At 42.4% G+C, this 23,976-nt stretch overlaps 1 protein-coding gene across 1 annotated transcript; it reads right to left on the reverse strand.

Annotated features, from left to right (window-relative positions):
* Positions 1-3,083: 3,083 nt before the first annotated feature.
* On the reverse strand, positions 3,084-5,037 carry LOC128153977 (heat shock transcription factor, Y-linked-like). Its single transcript, XM_052813975.1, has 2 exons — positions 4,475-5,037; positions 3,084-3,804 (listed from the first exon to the last, which is right to left on the reverse strand). The coding sequence occupies exons 1-2, from the start codon at positions 4,976-4,978 to the stop codon at positions 3,175-3,177; spliced, it is 1,134 nt and encodes a 377-aa protein (XP_052669935.1). The 5' UTR covers positions 4,979-5,037; the 3' UTR covers positions 3,084-3,174.
* Between the last annotated feature and the right edge of the window lie 18,939 nt (positions 5,038-23,976).

The raw sequence follows: 23,976 nt of genomic DNA on the forward strand, positions 1-23,976 counted from the left end.
TGCTCCTCACATGACTACCTAAAACTAAACCATATGATGAGGAGCATCTCAGATGCTCCTTGAACTCTGGCAGGCTGGGTGCTGTGACCACTTCCCTGGGGAGCTTGTTCCAGTGACCAGCCACCCTCTCAGTGGAAAACCTTTTCCTTATGTCCAATCTGAACTTCCCCTGATGCAGCTTCATTCCATTCCCTTGTGTCTTATCGCTGGTCACCAGAGAGAGATCAGCACCTCCCCTGCTGCTGCCCCCCTTGAGGAAGTTGTAGGCTGGGATGAGGTTACCCCTCAGCCTTCTCTTCTCCAAGCTGAACAAACCAAGTGACCTGAGCTGCTCCTCATAAGCCTTGCCCTCGAGACCTTTCACCATCTTGGTCACCCTCCTCTGGACACACTCTAATAGTTTGATGTCCTTCTTATATTGAGGTGCCCCAAACTGCACACAGTACTCGAGATGGGGCCGCACCAGTGCGGTGAAGGGTGGGACAATCACCTCCCTCGACTGGTTAGCTATGCTCTGCTTGATGCACCCCAGGACACGGTTGGCCCTTTTGGCTGCCAGAGCACGCTGTTGACTCCTATTCGTCTTGCCATCAACCCAGACCCCCAGATCTCTTTCTGCAGGGCTGCTCTTCAGCCTCTTATCCCCCAATTTGTATGTATAGCCAGGATTACCCCATCCCAGGTGCAGAATCTGGCACTTGCTCATGTTAAATTTCATAGAGTTGGTGATTGCTCATCTCTCTAGTCTATCCAGATCTGTCTGTAAGACCTCCCTACCCTTGAGGGAGTCCACAGCTCCTCCTAATTTAGTATCATTAGCAAACTTACTTAATGTACATTTGACTGCTGCATCCAGATCATTTATAAAAACATTAAAGAGCACTGGGCCTAAAACTGAGCCCTGAGGGACCCTACTGGTGACTGGCTGCCAGTCTGATGTAACCCCATTTACTCTAACTCTTTGAGCCCAACTCATCAGCCCATCATTTTATTTCATACCATTGAAGTTGTTTGCTATAGTCTCCTGTGTACCCAAACCTGCAAAGGGTGCAGCTGGATACTGACACACTGTTCATGGTGCAAAATTTAATCCCACTCTCTTCTGATCTTCAAAACACTTCTGGATTTGTTTAGAGATTTTTATTACATTTTACTATGAATGAAAAGCATGGCTCTTTATTACACAACAAAGGAGCAGTGCTGCACATCTGATGCTAATGACAGTCTCCTGGAGGCCAGCAAGATTTTTGTCTAAGAGAGGATTGAATAAATTTTGGTCCTAGTCGTGGTTTAACCCCAGCCAGCAACTAAGCACCACACTGCCATTCTATCACTCCCCCCCTCAGCTGGACAGTGGAGAGAAAATATGACAAAGGGCTCATGGGTCAAGGTAAGGACAGGGAGAGATCACTCAGCAATTACCGTCACGGGCAAAACAGACTCAACTTGGGGAAAATTAACTTAATTTATTGCCAATCAAACCAGAGTAGGGTAATGAGAAATAAAACCAAATCTTAATCCCCCCCTTCCCGCCCTTCTTCCTGGGCACAGCTTCACTCCTGAATTCTCCACCTTCTCCCCCCAGCGGCACAGGGGGATGGAGAATAGGGGTTACGATCAGTTTATCACACATTGTCTCTGCCACTCCTTCCTCCTCAGGGACAGGACTCCTCACGCTCTTCCCCAACATGGGGTCCTTCCCATGGGAGACAGTCTTCCATGAACTTCTCCAATGTGAGTCCTTCCCACAGGCTGCAGTTCTTCATGAACTGCTCCAGCATGGGTCCCTTCCATGGGCTGCAGTCCTTCAGGCACAGACTGCTCCAGCGTGGGTCCCCCACGGGGTCACAAGTCCTGCCAGCAAACCTGCTCCAGCGTGGGCTCCTCCCTCCACGGGGCCACAGGTCCTGCCAGGAGCCTGCTCCAGCACGAGCTTCCCACGGGGTCACAGCCTCCTTTGGGCATCCACCTGCTCCGGCGTGGGGTCCTCCCTGGGCTGCAGGTGGATATCTGCTCCACTGTGGACCTCCCTGGGCTGCAGGGGGACAGCCTGCCTCACCATGGTCTTCCCCACGGGCTGCAGGGGAATCTCTGCTCTGGTGCCTGGAGCACCTCATCCTCCTCCTTCTTCACTGACCTGGGGGTCTGCAGGGTCATTTCTCTTACATGTTCTCACTCCTCTCTCTGGCTGAAGTTTCTGTGCTGCAGCAACTTTTTTTTTCCTTCTTAAATCTGTTATCCCAGAGGCACTACCACTGTTGCTGATGGGCTCGGCCTTGGCCAGCAGCGGGTCTGTCTTGGAGCCAGCTGGTATTGGCTCTGTCAGACATAGGGGAAGCTTCTAGGAGCTTCTCACAGAAGCCACCCCTGTAGCCCCCCCTGCTACCAAAATCTTGCCATGCAAATCCAATACAGTCCTCAACTGACATTAATCAGGTGTTTCTAGGAATAAACTAGATACAGGGGTGAAGCCAGGCCATTTTAAAGCCAACAGATACAAAGAGATGTTTTGGGGAAGTGATGTCTTCAAATCTGGCATTACAGACCACCACTGTGAAGCAAAATTGATGAGCGATTGCAGCATATACAACTCACATGGTCATCTTGAACCCATTTCCCACATGAAACAGAGGAATAATACTATAGTGCTGTTTATTTCTAGGTGAAACTCTATGTCACTTCCTACTTCTAAAAGGGTATCTTTTCCCAATATGTCAAAAGAAAAAAATGTAATAGTTTGATTCCTCTCTCAGATCAGTTGGAACCTAATCCCATTACTGACCTCAATAGTTTCACTCTTGAATTCATTAGGAAAATGAAGAAAATGGTTTCAGTGCTCATTATTTTATTTCAAGGATTGCTCATCAGCAAAGGACCCTGGAACTGGAGTGACTTTTTCCAGACACTTCATAGGACACAGTGAATTCTAAATCTTTTTCCATTTCTGTTTGCCAATCAGCAAGACCACACCTTCTCTTCAATCAAAAGGAATCAATCTATCTCCCTTGATTTTGGCCTGTTGCTGTGCTCTCATGTTAGGGCCTGAGTGGGATTCTACTGTAAAAACAGGACAGGACAACTGGCAGAGGCTTTTTATTCAGATAGTTTATTGGAACACTTAAGAGACTCTATTCCCTTGGACTACGCAACTTCTAGAAGAGCTGCGGAAGGCACCTAGCGTGCCTCGGGTTGGGGTCCAAGGCCATCGCCTGCAGGTCTGCTGTTTGGACCACAAGTGCAAGTCAGGCAGCGGTGGTCTGGTGGAGTTTGGCCCTGAGGTGGCCTTGGCATAGACAGAGCAGCGGCTGCTGCCAGCCCAGCTGGAGAGGTGGGACGTGCCAGCCCTGGTGGAAAGGGACTGTTGGGCACGGCTGGCACGGCGCAACCCCGTGAAGCGGCAGTGGCAGCAGAAGCGGCAGCCGGGCCAGGGCTGCTGTGCTGCAGCAAAAGGGAGGGGGCCAGAGGGTTGAGCTTCTCCCTGCCTACCGCTGCCGCAGCGTCTGCACGTGTCAGAGCAGCGCTTCGTGCAGATGTAGAGGCACGTCGCTTGGCAGGTGCGGTCTTCCTGGGTGCAGAGGTGTGCACATTCTCCCTTGGACCTGCTGTGAACGGACCGCTTTCCTCCTCGAAAGTGGTTTCCCACGCAAGCTCAGCGTCTGGTTTTCTTTTCTGGTGGCGTGCGTGCAAATCCATGTCCGGTGAAAATCCTGCTGGTGTTTGATTTTTTGGACCAAAGCTTCGCTTATACTTCATGAGCAGATACGGAAAATGTCTTCTAAAATTTGGGTTGTAGTAGAAGTGAAACTAAAATATGCAAAGGAAAAGAGTTAGTTGCCACCACCTTGAGACTGGAAACCACAAAGATAGGAGAACTAAGAATTTTAATTGCAAAAGAGAAATGTGGATGTTAAAAAGGACTATTGGGGGTGTTCTAAACCTGAAGTTTAGGCTGAATAAAATGGTGCAAAACAGTCCTGTTAAGTAGGAACCAGCCTTGTGGTTTTGCCGCTTAGTAGCAGAGAAGCGTAGGATTATCAAAAGCATACAAACTGATTTAGAAACCCAAATACCATTACTTTTGAGCAACTTTAGCGTGGAATGAACATGTAGGTAACTATATGATGCTGGCACGTACCTTCTCAGCCTTCAGCAAGTGCCACAAGAGAACTGCACATCTGGTCCAGCAAGACAATAGCAAATACCAAAAAGAAAAACCAATCCTGATACGATGAGAATATCTCTTCATTTTATGTACCCAAAGTAATTGGAAATAACCAATGTATATTTTATCAGCGTTTCTACTACTCACAGATGCTACCTCAAAAACTCTTGAACATGAGCCGAGAAACTTGACAATCAGAACATGTACTATCATCCTCATCTCCTACGTAGTAAAGGCTTATTTAATTGGAACAGAAATCTGTCCCACTAGAATATTCTGAGAGTTAGTTTGCATGTAGAGGATCCAACATACCTCCCCAGTTGTTTCTTCTGCTAGCAAGTCAATGTGTGAGCCCAATTTTGGAAAATTCCACAGCCTTTTCGTGAATCCATACCGATGGAGTTGACGTTTGAAGCTTTTCATGGTCTCACTTTCAAAAATTCTCAGACATCCTCTCCTTGCTAGTACTTCCTTTTTGAACAATTCTTCATGAATCACTACACACTTTCCATTGTCACCCCACCAAATGGACTCAAACCGACTGCTTTCAACAATGTCCCAGAGCTTCTTCATAAAGCTGAAGAATGGAGAGACATTGCCTTTGCTAGAGCTCTCCTCAGGTGAATTCAGATGCTCTCTTTTTGACCAGGGTTGCCTAGTCAAAATTTGTAAAGACCTTTCTTCAGTTGGAGGTTCAAAGGCAGCGTCACTGGCTTCTCTTTCGTCACATGCTGGACAGAGAGAAGTCGAGCCTGACGAATCAAATCCCTTGGCCAAAACAGAATCATATGAAGTTTCCGATGAGGAAAGCTCCATTTTAAATTCTTTTTTCTCAGTTTGAGTAAATTTTTCAGCTGAACCCTAGCAGGTGGACCATCCTGTCGGACAGCCAGCTGAAAAGTGACCAGGTGAGTGAGACTTCCAAGGGAAGAATCTGAAGCATCACTATGACATCTGTGCTGTGCTGCCATGACATCACAGAAAAGCATCTGTTTCCTAGCAACATGAAGCAGCAGCAGCAATTCGTTGCTTTTCATTTATAGATTTTATGTCTCAAGAGCCAAAGAGTAAATAAAACTGCAATGAAATTTTAGATGTAGTGATAGGACAGTGCTGTGTTGGGTTGCAGCTAGTACCTGGTCCACAGGGAGGGACAGGGAGGTTCATAGAATCATATTGGTTCATTCAGGCTTTAAAAAAAAATACTTTCAGATAACACTTATACCATACAGGACAATAATTTTAAACAATATATTACATTGCTAAAATGTTCATATAAATACTCTACAGGCAATTGTGCAACCAAACCATTAGGAAGGTTCACACATTAGACCACCATGTATCTCTGTGGACAAAAAGTGCCACAATGCTGAGACAAATTCAGCTGGGAAGGAGCTGAGTGTCCTCTGCTGGAGACCATGTTACAAACGCAGAAGCCTTCAACACTTGGCTCAGTACAAATGAGATCCCCACCTCTGGATTAGCGCTTTTAAAATCATTGATTTTATTGGGCACATTTTTGTAGGAAGTTTATTTCCACCTGCAAACCTTACTGGAACCTTACTGAAACACTGGCCAATGCCCAGGGACCTTTAGCTTTACTGAAAAGTGGGAAGGTTTGCAAGTGTGTTTGTTAGTTCAAAACTGAAACTACATAGACAAAGTTTTCATATCTAAAGATCTGGGACTCAAGCTTTTGAGATGAACAGGCAAAGGTACAAATGGATGCTGAATTTGTGACATTTAAGCTGGTTTATAATAGGAATTTTAATTGGTTTTGTGTTGCACATTTTTGCGTTAAATCATCAGCCTTAATAACCAGAGCTGGATACAAGGAAGCCCAAGGAGTTAGTTGCCTTAGTGTTCTTCAGTGCATAGTTCAGTGCCAGGGAAGTGACAAGGCAGACATACCCCTGTCAATGAAGTGGGATGTAGAAAAAGGAGAAGTGGCCATAAATGCATCTTAGTCAGCATTTTGGTAGTTCTCAGGTTGCTTCACAAATACTATTTAAGTAAGCCTTCTAGAGCATCAGTGACGTACTTGTAAGAACTCTGTGAATACTTCATTTGGTTTGGTGACTTAACTGAAAAATTAGAAGTAATTTTCAGAACTGTGAACTGACCCAAAATGAAATGTATTCCTTTTGTCTAATCAAAACAATTTTTTTGATTCACGTGAAAAAAATCTTTGTGTTCAGTACTCATAATAAAACAGAGCCACAGGTCTAATAAAAAGGAGGCAGAAAAGATAAAGGTTCTGCCCTCTAACTAGATGTGATGATTATAGCACTCTAAGTGGACATGGGTATGTTATTGCTTAACATGATAACCTGTAACCCACACTGAGAGAGTTCACATACATGTGTACCAAATCAGAAAGCATCCTCTGCACTCTAGTGATTTTGACAGTGGTTGAGAATGGGTGAAAAGACATTACGTCTTTCTGTAATTTCACTAAAAAGCCTACATTTTATGAGCCTTTTAAATGAAACTAGCAATAGAAGTTTCACTAATTCCCTTTTTATGGTGGTTCCAGCAGCAATACTATTTAATTTGCACAGAAGGTCTTGTGCAGCTGGATTCCTGGTGGTGGTACATTCATGCAGGCAGAGAAGGATGAGGGTGGCAAGCTCCTGTCTCTTGGAAATGTCAGGACCAGCCAATACAAGACTGCTCAGCAGGATGAAGCTAGCTGGGAGTTGTGCTGATTCTGCTGGTGACAATGCCTGCAGGATCCAAGCAGCAACTCCAAGTCGCCTCCTATCTGGGACTGAATCCTTTCTCCTGTGCAGCAGCCCCTGACGTGCAGAGAAATGCAAATTGTATCATGCTGCACCCCAGCTTGTAGATATGGCTCAGAACACAAGCTTTGAAAAACACAGCTTATATTGCTTCAGTGTTAGTATTATAAGCTTTTTACCCCACTTAGAGTCAGAGGATGTGCCAAAAAGTTGCAACAGAACATAATACATGGGTAGCAAAACTTACCAACGTTAATGTAAAATGTTCTGACATGCCAGAACAATTAGACCGGCTCAGCTCTCATAGGTAGGCTGGCAGAACAGACTCATCTCAGACAGTGTTAATGCTGTTAGGCAAAAGCACTATTTTATGAAGAGATGACATGAGATATTAAGTTCAGCTTTATATTTGTCATTGTGTTTTAAAATCTTTAAAGCACCAACGAGAAGCAATCTTTATAAAAAGTATTTGTAATGTTCAAGCTTAATGATTCACAATGAATCCATTAAATTTGCAAAGGTGCTTTAACAGCATCAAGGAACCATTCCTAAAATACAATAGATTAAGAATTGCATGTAAAAAAGTCACTATTGCGATATCACAGTAAATGATAAGGATCCAAGGGTTTTTTAGTTATGTTTTAATATTTTCAGCCCTGTTACAACTACAGTAAAACTTGCATGAATATATCACATTGTTAAGCACAGTGTGAAAGAGGTGCTGGGGAAGTGGAAAACCAGAAAGCTTTAGTTGATGCTGGTGTGAATATCCCATTTAGCTTTGTGACTTTTGATAGCTTTTTTAGTGATAAGCAGCTTTTATTATTGGTTGAAATACTGGGGGGGGGGGGGTATATGTGTGTGCATAGTCATAAATTCCCAGTGCATGATGCAGAATTTCTTCATCTGAAAGCACTAAGGCAAAATGCTTCAAAGGATATGCAAGAGCTGCATTCTAAACCAGACAGAACACAAGATTTTACATTGTCATTTTATCCTTGTAACCTAGCTTCAAGTTTAAAATCAACCTTCAGATTCCCCTAGATCTACATACAGAGCTTTATTCACATTGCTCACCTCAGCCAAGAAATGAATCTAAAACAGCATGTGTGAGACTGCTGGGTTCACTGAACAAGTATAAACAGGTATCGTCAGGTTTAAGAGACAGGAAAAGAGGCTGAAGAGGGAAAGACCAGTGTGACAGACTGTTAGCATGTTCTTTTGTAAGACCCATGTCCTCACATTCCAATTAAGCAGAGAAGGAGCTTACTGCTCTAAGATTTTCCCCTTAGTAGGGAATTTTTGCATAGTTGCACCGTTGTACAGGGTGTTTGCTATGCATGCTAAGTCTGCCCTGATGGGCCCTGCGAATGTGCCCGTGGCAGAGGTGCTGAGGGTCAGGAATGAGATGCGCTGCCAGAGCTGCACTCACAACTCTCCGTATTCAGGGCACGTGCTTGTATTATGCCTCCCTCCTGCCAGGGCACTTTGGTTTTCTGAAGTAAAGCAGTACATTCAGCTATCAAAGGGAAAGGGTGAAGGCAAAGAAAAGGCCAGGAAGTTCCAATGTTTAATTAACTTTTCATTCAGCATATACAGCTTCTCACGTAAACTGAGTATGTAAAGAAATCCCATGGAATTCAGACCAGGCAGTGCATGGCCTAAATCGTTGAGCAGGAAAGCAAAGAGTGGAAAAGGCTTATTTGGTTATCAAATCCAGTCCCTTGTTATTGTGGGTAATCCTATCCTATAATTCAATTCATAAATTGATGTATGATCCCATCATAAACTGATGTATGATTCACAACAACAATTTTGTGAAAAAGAGGATGGGGAGAGGATTAACCTATTCTAATTTTCTGTGTGACCTTAGCATTTGGCATGAAGGATGCAAGACAGGGTGATGACCACCACTATTCCATCCTCCACATAAACTTGCATGAAGTAGGAGGTTACTGCTCACCAGTGTAGACTCTAAGAACCTGGAGAATAACGATAGGTCATTATGAAATGGTGTGTTACTTATGCTGGCTCTCCATTTCTCCCCTACACTGGCTAGAAGAATACAAGAGGTATTTCTTCTGGAGCAAAAGTTATATCACTGGGCTTTGAGCTGCGTAAGGTTCTTCAGTTCCATGAGACTGAAATGCCAGCTTTCTGCATTTTTCCTTACATCCAAGCTGAACAAGCAGAACACTTCACCCTTTGCAGTGTAAAAGCTAGTGAGAACTCAGAGTGACTTTTATTTGTACACTCTTTGTCTTCTCTAAGAAGATCTGCAAGATGGTATCTAGATTACAAAAATTGTCTAATATTATACAGACTATGTTGGACCATGAGACAGAAGCTCCTGTCATGAGTAGGTGATCTGATTCAAGAGTGAGGGGGATATGGGCCAGTGCCTCAGTGCTTGCTTTCTTGTCACATCACTAAAAATGATGATTCCCACACCTGTGGCTGGGTAGAGCCATAGAATATCCCATGTCCAGGACAAAGGCATAGCATGTCACCAAAAGTTATACCGCAGCCAAAGAGATGATTACAGCTCCCACGTATGTGTCAATCCAGCTAGTCTGGTGAGAACTAAGCAGCCAAGACCTAGCAGCACAGCCTTTATCATGTGATATAGCTGCCAGAATAAGTGGCCAGTGCCCATCTGCCTCATCTAGCTGGCACTGAAGCCACTGTTTCCATGACTTCATTGTTATAGGTATGCATTGAGGGAGATGAGACGATGCTCAAGTATGCCTGCACAGGCTGCAACAAATGCTGTCAGTGTTGCAGACATCCCTACAGCTATACTCACCCTTTGCAGAGGCTCAATATACCACCCACTCTCCTAAGTCTTAATTCCTGAAACTAGGTTTTACACAGGATTTGAGCAGCCCACACAAGGTTTTGTTAGTCCTCTTCTTAGGAGAGCATTTTGCTTATACTGAATATACATAGGAAAGTTATTGACCCTGTTATTACTAACGTAAAAAACTTTAGAAAGCCAAATTGGTCTCTATAAATATTCAGCAGGAGACCTGCCTATGATTGATAGTTTTACTTTTACATGTAACATATGTAGGTGGTTTTGCTTTATATTTCATAACAGTGTAAATGGAGTACTGCATGTACTACATGTTCTGCATTAGTATGTAACTAGTACAGCAACCTCTGTGCAAGAGCCAAATGCCATCCAGAGACTAAACTTGACATACATTTGTCAAAAGCAGGAAAAGGAAAGCAAATTTCAGCATGTTGGACTGTCGTGGTTTAACCCCAGCCAGCAACTAAACACCACGCAGCCGCTCACTCACTCCCCCCCACCCAGTGGGATGGGGGAGAAAATCGGGAAAAGAAGCAAAACCCGTGGGTTGACATAAGAACGGTTTAATAGAACAGAAAAGAAGAAACTAATAATGATAATGATAACACTAATAAAATGACAACAGCAATAATGAAAGGATTGGAATGTACAAATGATGCGCAGTGCAATTGCTCACCACCCGCCGACCGACACCCAGCCAGTCCCCGAGCGGCGAATCCCTGCCCCCACTTCCCCGTTCCTATACTGGATGGGACGTCCCATGGTATGGAATACCCCGTTGGCCAGTTTGGGTCAGGTGCCCTGGCTGTGTCCTGTGCCAACTTCTTGTGCCCCTCCAGCTTTCTCACTGGCTGGGCATGAGAAGCTGAAAAATCCTTGACATTAGTCTAAACACTACTGAGCAACAACTGAAAACATCAGTGTTATCAACATTCTTTGCTCTGAACTCAAAACATAGCACTGTACCAGCTACTAGGAAGACAGTTAACTCTATCCCAGCTGAAACCAGGACATGGACAAACTGCGCTTGCCTAAAATGTAAGCTTTTCTATCCCATGTTATCATACCTCCTCAATAACCCACTGTAATAAAAGCTGATAATAAGGCACATTAAGATTAAATTAACTCAGCTGAACAAATGAAAATGGGGAATGGCTATGAATCACAAAGAGTAAATTTAAGTGTGGGTATTAACAATTGACACCCTAACCCCCTAACCTGTGAATGGGCGCTTGATCTTCAGATCTGGGAAGCAGGTTGGCCTTGCGCCACTCTTTAGAACTGCAATGACTGGGCAGGAATGTGGTTAAAACAAGCCCATCACAAAACCACAGAAAATTAGTTTGCCAGGCTGTTTCATCCTATAGCCTGAAGGCTTAGATTAACAACCTAAGCGGCAAATTTTGGATCTTCAAAGGCTGTGGAATCCTCCCCTAGAAGGCTCCAGAGCTCCACTGTTTTTATCAGTCTGAGAGAATCACTCTGCTTAGACTGTGGGTTAGATTGAATTTTTATCCAGAAATTAATTGATTCAATCTGTAACTTTTAAAATGAATAATGAAAATATCTTCTTGGTTAAAAAGAAAAGCAGTAGGTTTAGTTTCTCATAAATGCATACTATGCTGATCATTAGCTTCATCCTTCTCTGAGGTATGCGAATTTTGTGATGAGAGATCCACGAGACTGCCTAATAAATGGCAGATGATTTGTGGTTGCTGTTACAGGCATATGTCAATGAAATACAAGGTCTGTTTTGTAATACCAAGGCACTAATCCTACTCACTTTATTAATTAAATGGAATTACACAAGTCAAAAAGTAAGCAAGATTTGGCTGTTGCAAGGAAGTTATTCTTGTTGCCTACATGAGAACTCCCTATGGGAGTCATATTCTGCTTTCATTACACTTACAGGATCAGATTGACTGCTATTACAGAAGCGTGCCTGTGGCTGTGGCTTCCTCATGTTGGAGACAGGTCTCATCTCTGATTAGTGACCCTGTGTCTTGGACCTTGTATGTGAAATAAAACCAAAGTAAACTGATGCAAGGGCTTAATGTGTTGACCTTTGGCAAACTTTGTCCTTGCTGTTGTGAGTAGCTGTTAAAGAATTCTTCAAGGAGATAGTGATTCATTGTGGCAGTGTGTGCAGTCATCCCAGGGGTCAATGACGGCTTTGTTATGGCTTGACCAGGAAGACAATAGAGTCCAAGCCTTGTTCTGAACCTTTGCAAAAAATAGTGCCAGAGGAACCAGGTCCAAATGGGTGGGTAGTCCTCACAGGGGATTTGATGTGATGAGAATCACCCATGCTCAAAGGGAAATGAAGGCTTCCCTTTTTCCGGTATCTGACTTGCCAAATTAAAGTACTTGTTAAGCATCAGCCCCTGTTTGTTTACGCAAACTCTTACATACATGCCCAACATAACTTATCTGAACAGTCCCCCTGCAGTGAGTGCTTTCAGGGCAGTGATCAAGCTGGGAACAGATAATAATCACGAACAAGTGCAGCACAAGTGCTTATGGTGTCCAGATACTCCTTCCCTTGGTTCAGGCACTAGGGACTGGGTGAGCTATCCATAAGTTATAATAAGATTTCTCAATTTTAGATTTGGCAGTTTTCACTGTTTATTTCTCTCTTTCATTTGCTTGTAGCATTTAAACTAAGCAGGGTTTTCAGGTAATTGAGACACTTGGGAAAACTGGTATTAACAAAATCTATCTTTCTGTGTAAAGTATTTGGCAGAAAATTACAAGCTTTCAAGTGCTTTTTTCTTTTTTAAATGCTTTTGGTTGTTATTAGTGAGGGTTAAAAAAATCTCTAGTGTGAACAATTGGCTGTTCACCCAGCATAAAATGACTAAGGCTGTATTAGCTCCTGCCATTAGGGAGGACTGTAAAGTCTTGGTAACAATATCACAGGCATTTTGGCAAGTACAAATAAAAAGAGAAGGCAAAAATTACAAAGAAGTCTTCTGCCCAAAGATAAGCTTGAAACTACTATAACTACTATAACAGAAGCTACTCTTGAGTGCTTCCTCAGATGGCTGACAGGAACAATATCGAATCACTGAGGACTTTATGCTATCTCTCTGCTGTGAATCTGGGGACAATCCAGGAAAGTTTCACTTCCATCTTCTTTTTTCCAGCTAAGTGCAATCTGACAATTTTATATCCTATTTAGGAAGTATTTGTGATTGGATGATGTCATGATTTAAGCCCAGCCAGCAACAAAGCACCGCAAGGCTGCTCGCTCACTCCTCCACCCGGTGGGATGGGGAGGAAAAAATATAAAGAAAAGCTCATGGGTTGAGACAGGGACTGGGAGGGATCACTCACCACTTATGATCACGGGCAAAAAACACACTAGACTTGGGGAAAAAACAGAATCAATTTAATTTACTACCAATCAAATCAAAGCAAGGATACTGAGAAGTAAAACCAAATCTTAGAACACCTTTGCCCCACCCCTCCCTCCTTCCCGGCTCAACTCCACTCCCGATTTCTCTCCCTCCTCCCCCCCAGCAGCACAGGGGGACAGGGAATGGGGGTTGGGGTCAGTTCATCACAGGTTGTCTCTGCCGCTCCTTCCTCCTCAGGGGGAGGATTCCTCACTCATCCGCTGCTCCACCGTGGGGTCCCTCCGACAGGAGACAGTTCTCCAAAAACTGCTCTGGCATGGGTCCTTTCCACGGGCTGCAGTCCTTCAGGCACAGACTGCTCCAGCACAGGCTTTCCCATGGAGTCCCAGCCATCCTGGGGGGCATCCATCCCCCTGCTCCAGCATGGGCTCCTCTCTCCCCGGGCTGCAGGTGGGCATCTGCTCCCCCGCTGCCCTCCGTGGGCTGGGGGGGGACAGCCTGCCATCTCACCACGGGCTGCAGGGGCATCCCCTCCTCCCCCGCTCCAACTCCCCTCCTTCTTCACTGACCTTGGTGTCTGCAGAGGGGTTCCTCTCACATTCCCATCTCCTCCCCTGCTGCAGGTTCCCCTTCTTAAATCTGTTCTCCCAGAGGTGCTACCACTGTCATTGATGGGCTTGGCCTTGGCCAGCGGTGGGTCCAACTTGGAGCCGGGGAACCTCCTGGCAGTTTCTCACAGGAGCCACCCCTGTAGCCCCTCCCCTGCTACCAAAACCCCACCACACAAACACAAACCAGATGAAAAATGGAAAACCCAAATGATAAATGGCTGTGAAATAAACACATCCTGGAAGTAGAGCAAGGGTGGTTGCTTGGAGGACTGAAAAGGATCTGGAAGGAAGTCTAATAGGACTGACCAGGTTCCAGCCTGGCTTCTGCCACATTTCCCTACTGGGCCTGTGGTATTTCCCTGTGTACTGCATCCCCAAACTTCGGCATTTGCACCTTTTAGTCCTGCCCTCCCCACATTCAGTGCCCTGCTCCACCAGGGAGTTTGCGGTGCTAATTTAGCTGAATAGAGACTTGGGGGTGGAGGTTGTTCTCCATGGGGTTTCATAGCAGATGGAGAGATTTCAGGCAACAGGAAGTGTCAGAGGAAGAGATTTATGGAGAAGCCTGTATTTAGCTTCCATGCCTATTTAGAGCTGCAGCACAGCTCAAAGGCTGAACGTTATGTGTAGGCAACGATTTTGTCCTTTCATTTGAATATGTGTTCATTCAGTGGGGAGGCCTCTATCTCAGGTACTCCTTGGGTTAAGGGTGTCTGCAGTGGCAGCTCCTACATCCAGCAGAGTGTCCTTGCCACAGGGTGATATTTTGGGTGAAAGCCTCCATTCTTATTGAAACAAGGCCAAGAAAGAAAGAATTACAGCTCAAAAAAACCCTAGAGGAAGCCAGGTTCCCTGCTGTTCAGGAAATGTCTCTGGGACTCTTTCTTAGAAGACCTAACATGCAGATGAGGCCATTTCTTCTCCCAAATCCATGACTCTCTTGTTCCCTGAGTTGCCTCCAATTCTGCTACTCAGCCTGCAAGTAGCAGCAGACTGCGCAGAGCAGCTGTGGGACTCACCAGCCAAACACTCTTCCACTTCCACTGCCTAAAGGGTCAGAGTCATGTCCAACGTAGACTTACTAAAGGAGGCCACATTAAAAAACAGAAATTCAAAGGACAATTCATGTCCTCACTTCTGTTTGATGTCTAGAACATTCAGTAAGATTTGGGAACCCAGCGTGACATGAGCCCCTGTCAGTTTAAAGTGATTTTCATCAAGTCTGTCTCTGATCTTTTTCATCAGAGCATATATATTGCTTTCTTAATATACCATACTGCACCTCTTCTCCTAACGAACAGTACTTACTGCTGGGCAATCAAATGCAGGCAGAGTAACCTTTTCACCCATCTGTCTTGAAGACATCTCTTTGTGTATTTTATTAACTGGATGCATTTATTAACATTGTGGGATATTTCATTAGTATAAGCAAAATAGAAGCATCAGCCACCAGTTACTGAAGGCATTATGAAGCATGGTTTATGAATCTTCCATGGATCTGACTTAACATGCACCAGGAATTAGGTGAAACCATTCAGCTTCTTTCAAGGACTACTTCATGGCACACCTTGATTACATATTCCAGCTCTTTCATTTATTTGTTCAATATAATCAAGCAATTCTTTCTAAGACAGCTGAAAACGTGCTGTTGAGTCAATTGAGCAAGATGAATGGACTAAAAACTGCTTGTTGTGGGTTAATCCACCCAGTAGGCAGCTCAGCCCCACGCAGGCACTCACTCACACCCCCACACCAAGGTGGGGGAGAGAATTGGAAGGACAAAAGTGAGAAAACTTGTGGGTGAAGATAAAAACAGTTTAATGGGTAAAGGAAAAGCTGCACGAGCAAGCAAAGCAAAATAAGGAATTCATTTGCTTCTTCCCGTTAGCGGCAGATGTATAGCCATTTCCAGGAAAGCAGGGCTCCATCACATGTAACTTGGGAAGACAAACAGTCTAACTCCAAATGTTCCCCCTTCTTCCTTCTTCCCCCAGCTTTTACTGCTGAGGACGACATCATCTGGTATGGAATATCTCTTGGTTCAGCTGGCCTGGCTGTGTCTCCTCCCAACTCCTTGCACAGCCCCAGTTTACTGCTGGCAGGGCAGCGTGAGAAACAGAAAAGGCCTTGATGCTTTTCAGCAACAGCCAGAACACTGGTGTGTTATCGACACTGGTTTGGTCACAAATAGGAACTATAGCACCCTACAAGCTGCTATGAAGAAAATTAACTCCATCCCAGCCAAAACCAGCGCACCGTTACAGTGCTGAGAAGTTTTTGTTAACATTTCATTGCTAATTCAGAAAGATAAAATAATTTCTCAACTTGCAGAATTATTTCTGTGGGTAATTGGGTAATTGGGTAAATGGGTAATTTCTAATCTGTTCCTTATAGGATGTTTTAATAACTATATGACAGCTGTTCAAAGCCAATTTTAACAGGGGAGAGAAATCATTATACATTACCTCAAGACTATTTTGTAGTTTAATATGTTCTATAAATGGTGACAGAAGTAAATAGCTGCTGTATTTCACTGCAGGAAGCAGTGACCCAGGCAGACTGGCATAGGCTGATGCTCCCTTTGTGCTATTTCCAGCTGGCAAATGGTTCCTCTTCTGTACTTCTTACTGTATTTACCCTTCGTTTTTCTAGACTATCTCTTTTTAAAAGCTACAGTTGAATTTCAAGGGGCACATGTTCTTAACATACTTCACAGACTACTTTCCTATTTGGGAAAGTGCTCTGGAACATTGACTCCATTTGTAAGATTTTAGAGGAATACATTATCATGCTTCAAGCACTTAGACCCCTTCCCATGGCATATTGGTTGACATTAGTCTGGTATATCAGTTTGAAAGCTTATCTTCAGGAGGAAAGAAGACTTAAGCAATTGGGCCATCTGTGTATCTGTTTGTATTTCCTCTCCCTCCCAATAATTTTTTTTAACCCATGAGCAAATTTCAGCTAAATTTAGCAGAGGGATACAGGTCCATATTGCCACAGGTTTTGTCAAAGTAGAGAACTAAATAGTGAAGATGGGTCACAGAATTGGCCAAAGAAAGAGAAAGTCTGCAGTATGATTATTATTAGACAACAGAGAATCAACATAAACAGCTGTTAATGCCCCCATTGCATAAAATTTTTTCAAAACAAATATTGATGTTGGTGTCTGTCATGGTTTAAGCCCAGCAGGCAACTAAGCACCACGCAGCTGCACAATTATTCCTCCCCCTCCGGTGCGATGGGGAGGAGAATCAAAAGAAAAAGGTAAAACATCATGGGTTGAGATAAGGACAGTTTGCTAGGACAACACAAAGACAGAAGAAATAATAGTAACAATAATATTAATAAAAGAATATATAAAGTGAGTGATGCACAATGCAATTGCTCACCACCTAGAACCCAATGCCCAGCCCGTTCCCAAGCCATGTTTCCTTCTCCCTCCAGCCAGCTCCCGCAGTTATATACTGAGCATGACATCATATGGTATCAAATATCCCCTTGGGTAGTTTGGGTCAGCTGTCCTGACTGTGCCCCCTCCCAGCTTCTTCTGAAAATTAACTCTATCCCAGCCAAACCCAGGACTGTGTCTAAGAAGCTGCAACCAAGTGTATGTCCATAGGACACCACATATTATTATTTCAAATATTTCTTTATTTTGCAAATAAATAACAGACAGAAAGCAAAGCAGAGTTGTCTGACAATGACCTGTCTGCATGGTCATTTCTGAATGATATGGAGGCAATAACATGACTATTTGCAAGTCCAAATTCTGTAATTGGCATTGAGCAAGTTAAAATTGGAGACCTGTCTGATGGGTTTGATTTCTGACTCATAGGGTATTTAAATTTTGGGGGATTAGATCTGGTATCAGATTGCAATGATGATGTTTTCAGTTCCCCATGAATCAGGAAACCTTCAAAGAATTTTTTCTGAACCACTGACACCTGGTGATTTGAAAATGGTACACAGTTTCTGGGTCTTACACTTTCTGACTGAAAATTATGTTGTTTCCGTTTTCCCTGCTATTTTTTGCTAGTGGCCACAAAAGCCATCTGATTTGGGAATCATCAGTAGCAGAGATCGTAGCAGGTAACACTAGGGTTGCCCCACACAACTGAGTTGTCTGTCCTGGAGCCATGTATCTCCTCTCAGATGGAGTTTACTACAAGAACATGGTTAGAGAAGCTTGTGGAGCTTGGGGAACGCTTGCTGGTGGAGAGGTGAAACAGTGGGGGCTGGGTGTAAACTACAGAAGAGCAGAACATTGAAACTCAGGAGTTAGTGCAGTCTCTGAACATGTTGGCAGAACTATGAGGTCTCTTCAGAGTCAACTCTTGGGTTTACTGCAGTCAATATCCATCACTTTCTGATACCTAAACTAAAGCCCTGAATCCTGGCAGCTGGACCAGGACTTGCAAACTTGAATATCAGAAATAAAACCTTTATGAACATTGGAGCATGACTAATTCAGCAAAAAACCTCACCCAATTTTTGGTACCCATTGGCTTTCTGCCTACATGCATACTTCCTATGTTGCCACTAATAAAATCCCTGTTAGCATTGTAAATCTGCTTTGCTCTCTACTGCACATGCTTTGGGAATATCTGATAATTCAAAGCATCAAGGAAAAATGTTAATTATTGAGTACAAAGTACTTGAGGTGCTACACTGCCATGAGACCTCCTTTCCCAGATTTCTCTGTTTATTATAGGCCTTTTATATCCATAAGTGAGCAACAAGGAGGTGGGTGGGTATTTTGCAACTTACTCTTGGCCAAGATGTTTATCCTTACCAACTGAAATCATTCTGTTCTCTCCTAACCTCTAATTTGAGAAGCTAGGAGGAAGTGCACCTTTTTAAGAGCTTTTTTTATTCACATAAAGTCTAGCAAAGCCCACAAAGCTTTGTGTAAACTACAGGAGATTACCGCGCCCACCAGTGGGCTCTTCATTATTTGACTTTCAGCACATGATCAAATACTTTGCTGGATGAGTGTCTGTATTTCAGACCCAGGGCTGTTCTGGGTAGAGGTCCTGGGGCAATTCCTCTTTCTTTACTGCCTCTAGTGATCTTAACAGAATGAAGAAATCTATCACAAAAGCAAGGTCACTAAGATTAAATTCTTTGTGTGAGGTTAGAACATTGCCTACAATTTAAAGAAAATAATATTTGTTTTCACTTGGAAGTGTTCACAGGTGAATCTCTTCCAAAACATAGAACACTAAGCTAGATGCTGTCTGCAAGGGGCTGTATACAGTGCTGCTACATTCGGGTGCACTGAGGTCCTTATCTGACTCACTAGTTGTCAGCATGTTTTGCAGTGCTGTACACATCTTATCAAAGGATCTTATAGATTCACAAGTTAGGAGCAAAAGGACAGGCCCATCTATGCCTATGCACGGGGAATCTATTCTCATTCACATCATTGTAACTTTGCCCATGGTGACTAGAGCACTTGTTTACCTGGAGAAATTCTATTGTGAAAGGAACTTAGGAAATACTTCCAGCTGTCTCTGAGCTCTATGATTTTGTCATTGCTGTAAAATGCCAATTTCCTCTCAGATTTGGAGTCTTGAGTTTGGAAAAGAAAGCTGTCACTGTGTAACCAGATACATGAGCAAGCACCGTTGTTCAGAAGCATCTGACCAAGGACCAGGGGAGACTTCCAGATCTTGTGTTGTCGCAGCCATATACCTGCACAATTCACTGTCTCTCCTCACTTCTCACAGTTTCTCATCATCTCTTACACACCCATCAATGTAGAACAATGTTTTCAGTCCAGCCAGTTAGAAACAGCACTGCTGGAAGCAAAACAACGATCTGTAAGAAAGAATTAAACATTGGCAATTACCCCTCTCAAATATCATTGTTGATGCTTGTGGACAGTATTTATAATAAATGTTAGTCCAACATAGTGTAATAAAAAAATAAATTCTAAAATTCTGATAAAGGATTCCAATAATACATGTAAGTGCAGAAATACTGTTTTCCTGCCGCATAGTCACGGTGCCTCTCATTATACTTGGTGTGCGTATATATATATATATATAAGCAGACTTTCACCACCCCAGAAATCACATGTATGTCCTGTCAAATAGCATTTGATGTTTCAGATGAAAAGTTGGGCCAGAAGTGACACGTTACTCATTGAAATGAAGGACATGTCACACACAATTTCCTCTTCATGTCAGGTTGAGTCACTTTGCCCCACTGTCTGGCATGTGAGATGTGTCAATGGCAGTGGTTCCAATTTCATGCACAACATCTGTTTGTAGCTTACTGGTTAGATGAGCAAGTCCCAATATCATCCCTGCCAGCTGTCTTATGTACTATTTCAAACTGCTATGAAACATGAGGATAACTGTAACATGGCATGTGTCATGGGCTATGCTCCTTTGGCTTTGCTCATCTGAACCTTTGACATCGTGTGGGGTTCCTCATCATGGCTTGCTCTGGTTCTGCTGTGGATTAGGCTATGTCTCAAGTAGGTTATTTTCAGAATAAGGGAGGGATGTGTTAATAGTCTTGCTGTCTTAACATGAACAGATGTGAAAATTGGTATGATGCTGAGATGGGGCATATAAAAAACAGAAATAGAAATTCGCATCAAACTTTGGCTCAGCACTAATTCTGGGAGTGTAATTTTAATCTAGTCTAATTAGCCTAATTTCTATGACTACTGATTTTTCAGCACATGTCTCTAAAGAACCATATTTAGGAAAGTAGTAGCAAAACTTGCAGTTGTCACAGCAGATGAAGCGCCAGTCCATCTAAACAGGGAAATTGGTAGATTCAGAATTTGATACCACTTTTTGAGAAAAAAAGATTATGGGGTAAATAGCAAATACACTGACATAAACTCCTGCATTATTTTTGTCCTATATGAGATGAAGCCAAGGATTATTCTTAGATGTAAGCAGGATATAAGCCAGGTCTCTGGCTGAGTGCACTTCTTCAGCATCATCGTGGATGTGGATCAATTCCCTGTGTTTTTCTTGGCCTATTAGGCCCAAGATGATATAAAGTTCCAGCTAGAGTAGGAATTTCCCCATCCTCCTGTTCTCCACTGCTAGAGAGATCCTTTGGGAAATGTAATTCAAGAGCTTGTAGTTTTTTGAGTCCTGGGTGAGAGCTCCATGAAGAGCTCTCACATATGAAATTTGCTTTCCCTGCTCCCAGACAGGGACTGCAAAGGGGCACTACATGGTGGGTGTATTACTGGGACAGATTGGGAAAGAAGATTTGGCAGTGAGATACATCAGTTTAGCTTAAGTTCCTTGTGATGTCAGTTTTGTAGACTCACCCAGAAAAGATGATGGGCATATTTAATAAATCCTCAAATACATAAATAAATAAAAATGATCATCTGAACTGCCTGAAATATTAAAGAACATTGATAAATAAATTACAACATTTTCAACTTGGGTCCCTTTATGAAACATGTTATTAAAATGGCTGTAACTATATTCTGACTCAAGAACTGGTTGGTGGGTTTAATCTGTAATTTAATTTGCCTCAGAAAAACATAGCAGCAATGAAAAAGGATTGGTCAATGTCACGTGATATTGTATGAATGCTACTGATCAATCCAATTCTTTACTGTCACATACATCACTGTAAAACTGCTGAATTCCTTAACTTCATTTATATTGCCCTGATTTATGCAACCACAAGCGAAACAATATTAGACCTTCTAATTTCTCTTCCTGCCCTTGCTCAGAACACCCGCACATTTCATTCAAGGTTTCGTTGAGCAAGGATTGAAAAGAAACCCCCAGGGTTTGGCCAAAGGAATAAATAACTCTGTCATCTGGGAATATAAGTGACAAGACAGGATGAAATGTCAACTGGGAATTATTATGCAAAACAGAGGAATGCAGAAGGCAAAACAATGTTAAAATTTAATTTGTGTGTTTCAATATTATTGTCTTTTTATATTTTAAAGGCACAATATAAAAATAAATATGACAAAGGGATAAAGCATCTAGCATAATTAGCATGAAAATTATACCTCATTTGTTTTCTGGATATTGCTTTGTCTGGATTATAAATGGCATGTAGATACAGCAGAAAGTGAAATATCTCAGAATATTAAATTCTTTTAAGATGGTGCCATGGGGGCCTTAATGTTTTCTTTTATTCCTGACTCTAATTCATTGTTCTTGTGTTGTCAGCAGTAACCCTTCCACAAAAATGCACTCTCTATGCCTGATCTAAGCTCTGCCAATTTCTAGCACACTGTCTACAGCGATAGCTAGCATGGAGTGACAGTTTTATACTGAGTGGAAATAAGAACATGTTCCCTCACCATAATGTTCCCAGATAGAGGCTGAGATAGTATCCATTCTTTTACTTTATGAAGTGTCCAGCAGAGATTCATACACTGCAAATTGTAACAACTCAAAGTTTTTTCACGAGATGTGTTGGAGTTCATGATGATGTGAGTTTTGATACAAGCCTTAAAAGAAGATTTGGTGTTCTGAATGATATTTGGGTATTATCCAGTGACACAAATCTGGGTAGCTGGGCATTACCCAAAACAGTGTTTCATTGTCTAAGGTAGTGTGTAGACGCATGTTTTCAGACACATCCATTTAACACCAGAAACAATTATTCACTAGCAACTGTCTGATAAAGATCAAAATATGAACTGCAAAATCTAAGGGTCTGGTTTTGTTTTAGAAATGCTCTACCCAAACCTATCTGTTAGAGGAGCCTGCATGTTGTACTTTGCTAGCTGACTTTGGGTCTCGTTTACATCATTTCAGCCAAGGAAAGAATCTCTTTGACTATAGTGGAGTTTATATCACCTGCCTGACAGCCACAAATTCTGTCATCTTCTATTATGAGGTAACTTATTTTTGAGAACTGATCTCCTCAAGCTCCATTTAGAGGTGTTTCAAAAGCTTTTTTTTCCCTTGGTCCAAAGCTGGTGGGGAAAACTCTGGAGTTGTCAGATGCACAGATCTACTGTGGCCCATGGGCTTTCAGTCAACCAGACGAGGTTTTTTTGTTCGATTCCCTGAATGACAACGGAGACATTCATGAGGTGATATTTTCTCTCCCCCAAACACCAGCATAAGTGTGTGTACTTCTTTTAAGAAAAAAGGAAGTATATATTACTGAAAATGACTACTAAAAATGCTAAAAAAAAAGTTTGAAAGTGATTTACCTGAAAATTTTAATGACAGGATTTTTTTTAAAAGCCAGCTGGTGCTATTGCTTTCCTAACTATCACAAGAAGAAAAAAGGAAGAGATATGCATGAGGAAATAATTTTTCTCCATCTAAATACAAAGAGAAAATAAATATTTGAAATATTTACTGCAAAAATTAATGGTATTCTAAATGCTATTCTGGCAAAAGTTGTTTTATTTGGAAAAATTTCAGTAAGTGGAAATTTGAAATAGATCTGGACTAGAAATTTTGAAATTAGAAATATTGCAGGTTCTGAAAAATGACTAACTCTGTTGATAGAACAGTGTCTGAAATAGGAAGGATTAAATTATATGCCCTGAAAACTCTTAAACTCCTTTTTTAAAAGCCTTTGATTTAACCATAGTATTTCTTGAAAATGTTTTTACTTAGGAACTTTTATAGCCGATTATACCCTATAAATTGTGGTCCAGGAACTAAACTAAAATTGCCAGGCAGTTAAGAGAAAAAGAAAATGTATATATAGGACATCTTTATTTTTCCATAGTGATTTAACAGCTGAAACGTTAAATGTATTACTCTCAAACTGAAATAAACTCATTCAGCAGGAATCAAATCTCACCTTGAAAGATGTGGTACTGGAGACTAATCAGATATTTGCAAGAATGTCTCATTATCACGTATCTTGGTCTCATGCCATATATTCCTTCAGGACCAGATAATTTTCAGAGCATTTGCTACCCTGTCCAAAATCATGTGTGGTTTGAAGTGGAATGGAATTTGTGTAATGGAGTTCTCTCCATCCCTTCCCTCATATTTCACATTATTATTTATACTCTCAATACATTAGAAGCAAAATTTCTGCAAGAACTTTCTGGTTCTAGTTGCTGTATAGAGCTGATAAAGCCTTTCTCCCCCAAATCCTACATACTGGTCTCTCTTCTGATGAACACTTTCAAATACAGGTATTTCCTAAATTTGAAAGAAACTCTAGAGATCTGCAGCTGTGGTATCATAAGATCATACAACATAACTCTAGAAGGGACCTTGAGAAGTCATTGACTCCATCTCTTCTCCCTTAGGCAGAAGGAACTATACCTAAAGAATTGTCAAGAATAATTTGTCATTCT

The sequence above is a fragment of the Harpia harpyja genome, chromosome 18, assembly GCF_026419915.1.
Source record: "Harpia harpyja isolate bHarHar1 chromosome 18, bHarHar1 primary haplotype, whole genome shotgun sequence".
NCBI classification, from domain to species: domain Eukaryota; kingdom Metazoa; phylum Chordata; class Aves; order Accipitriformes; family Accipitridae; genus Harpia; species Harpia harpyja.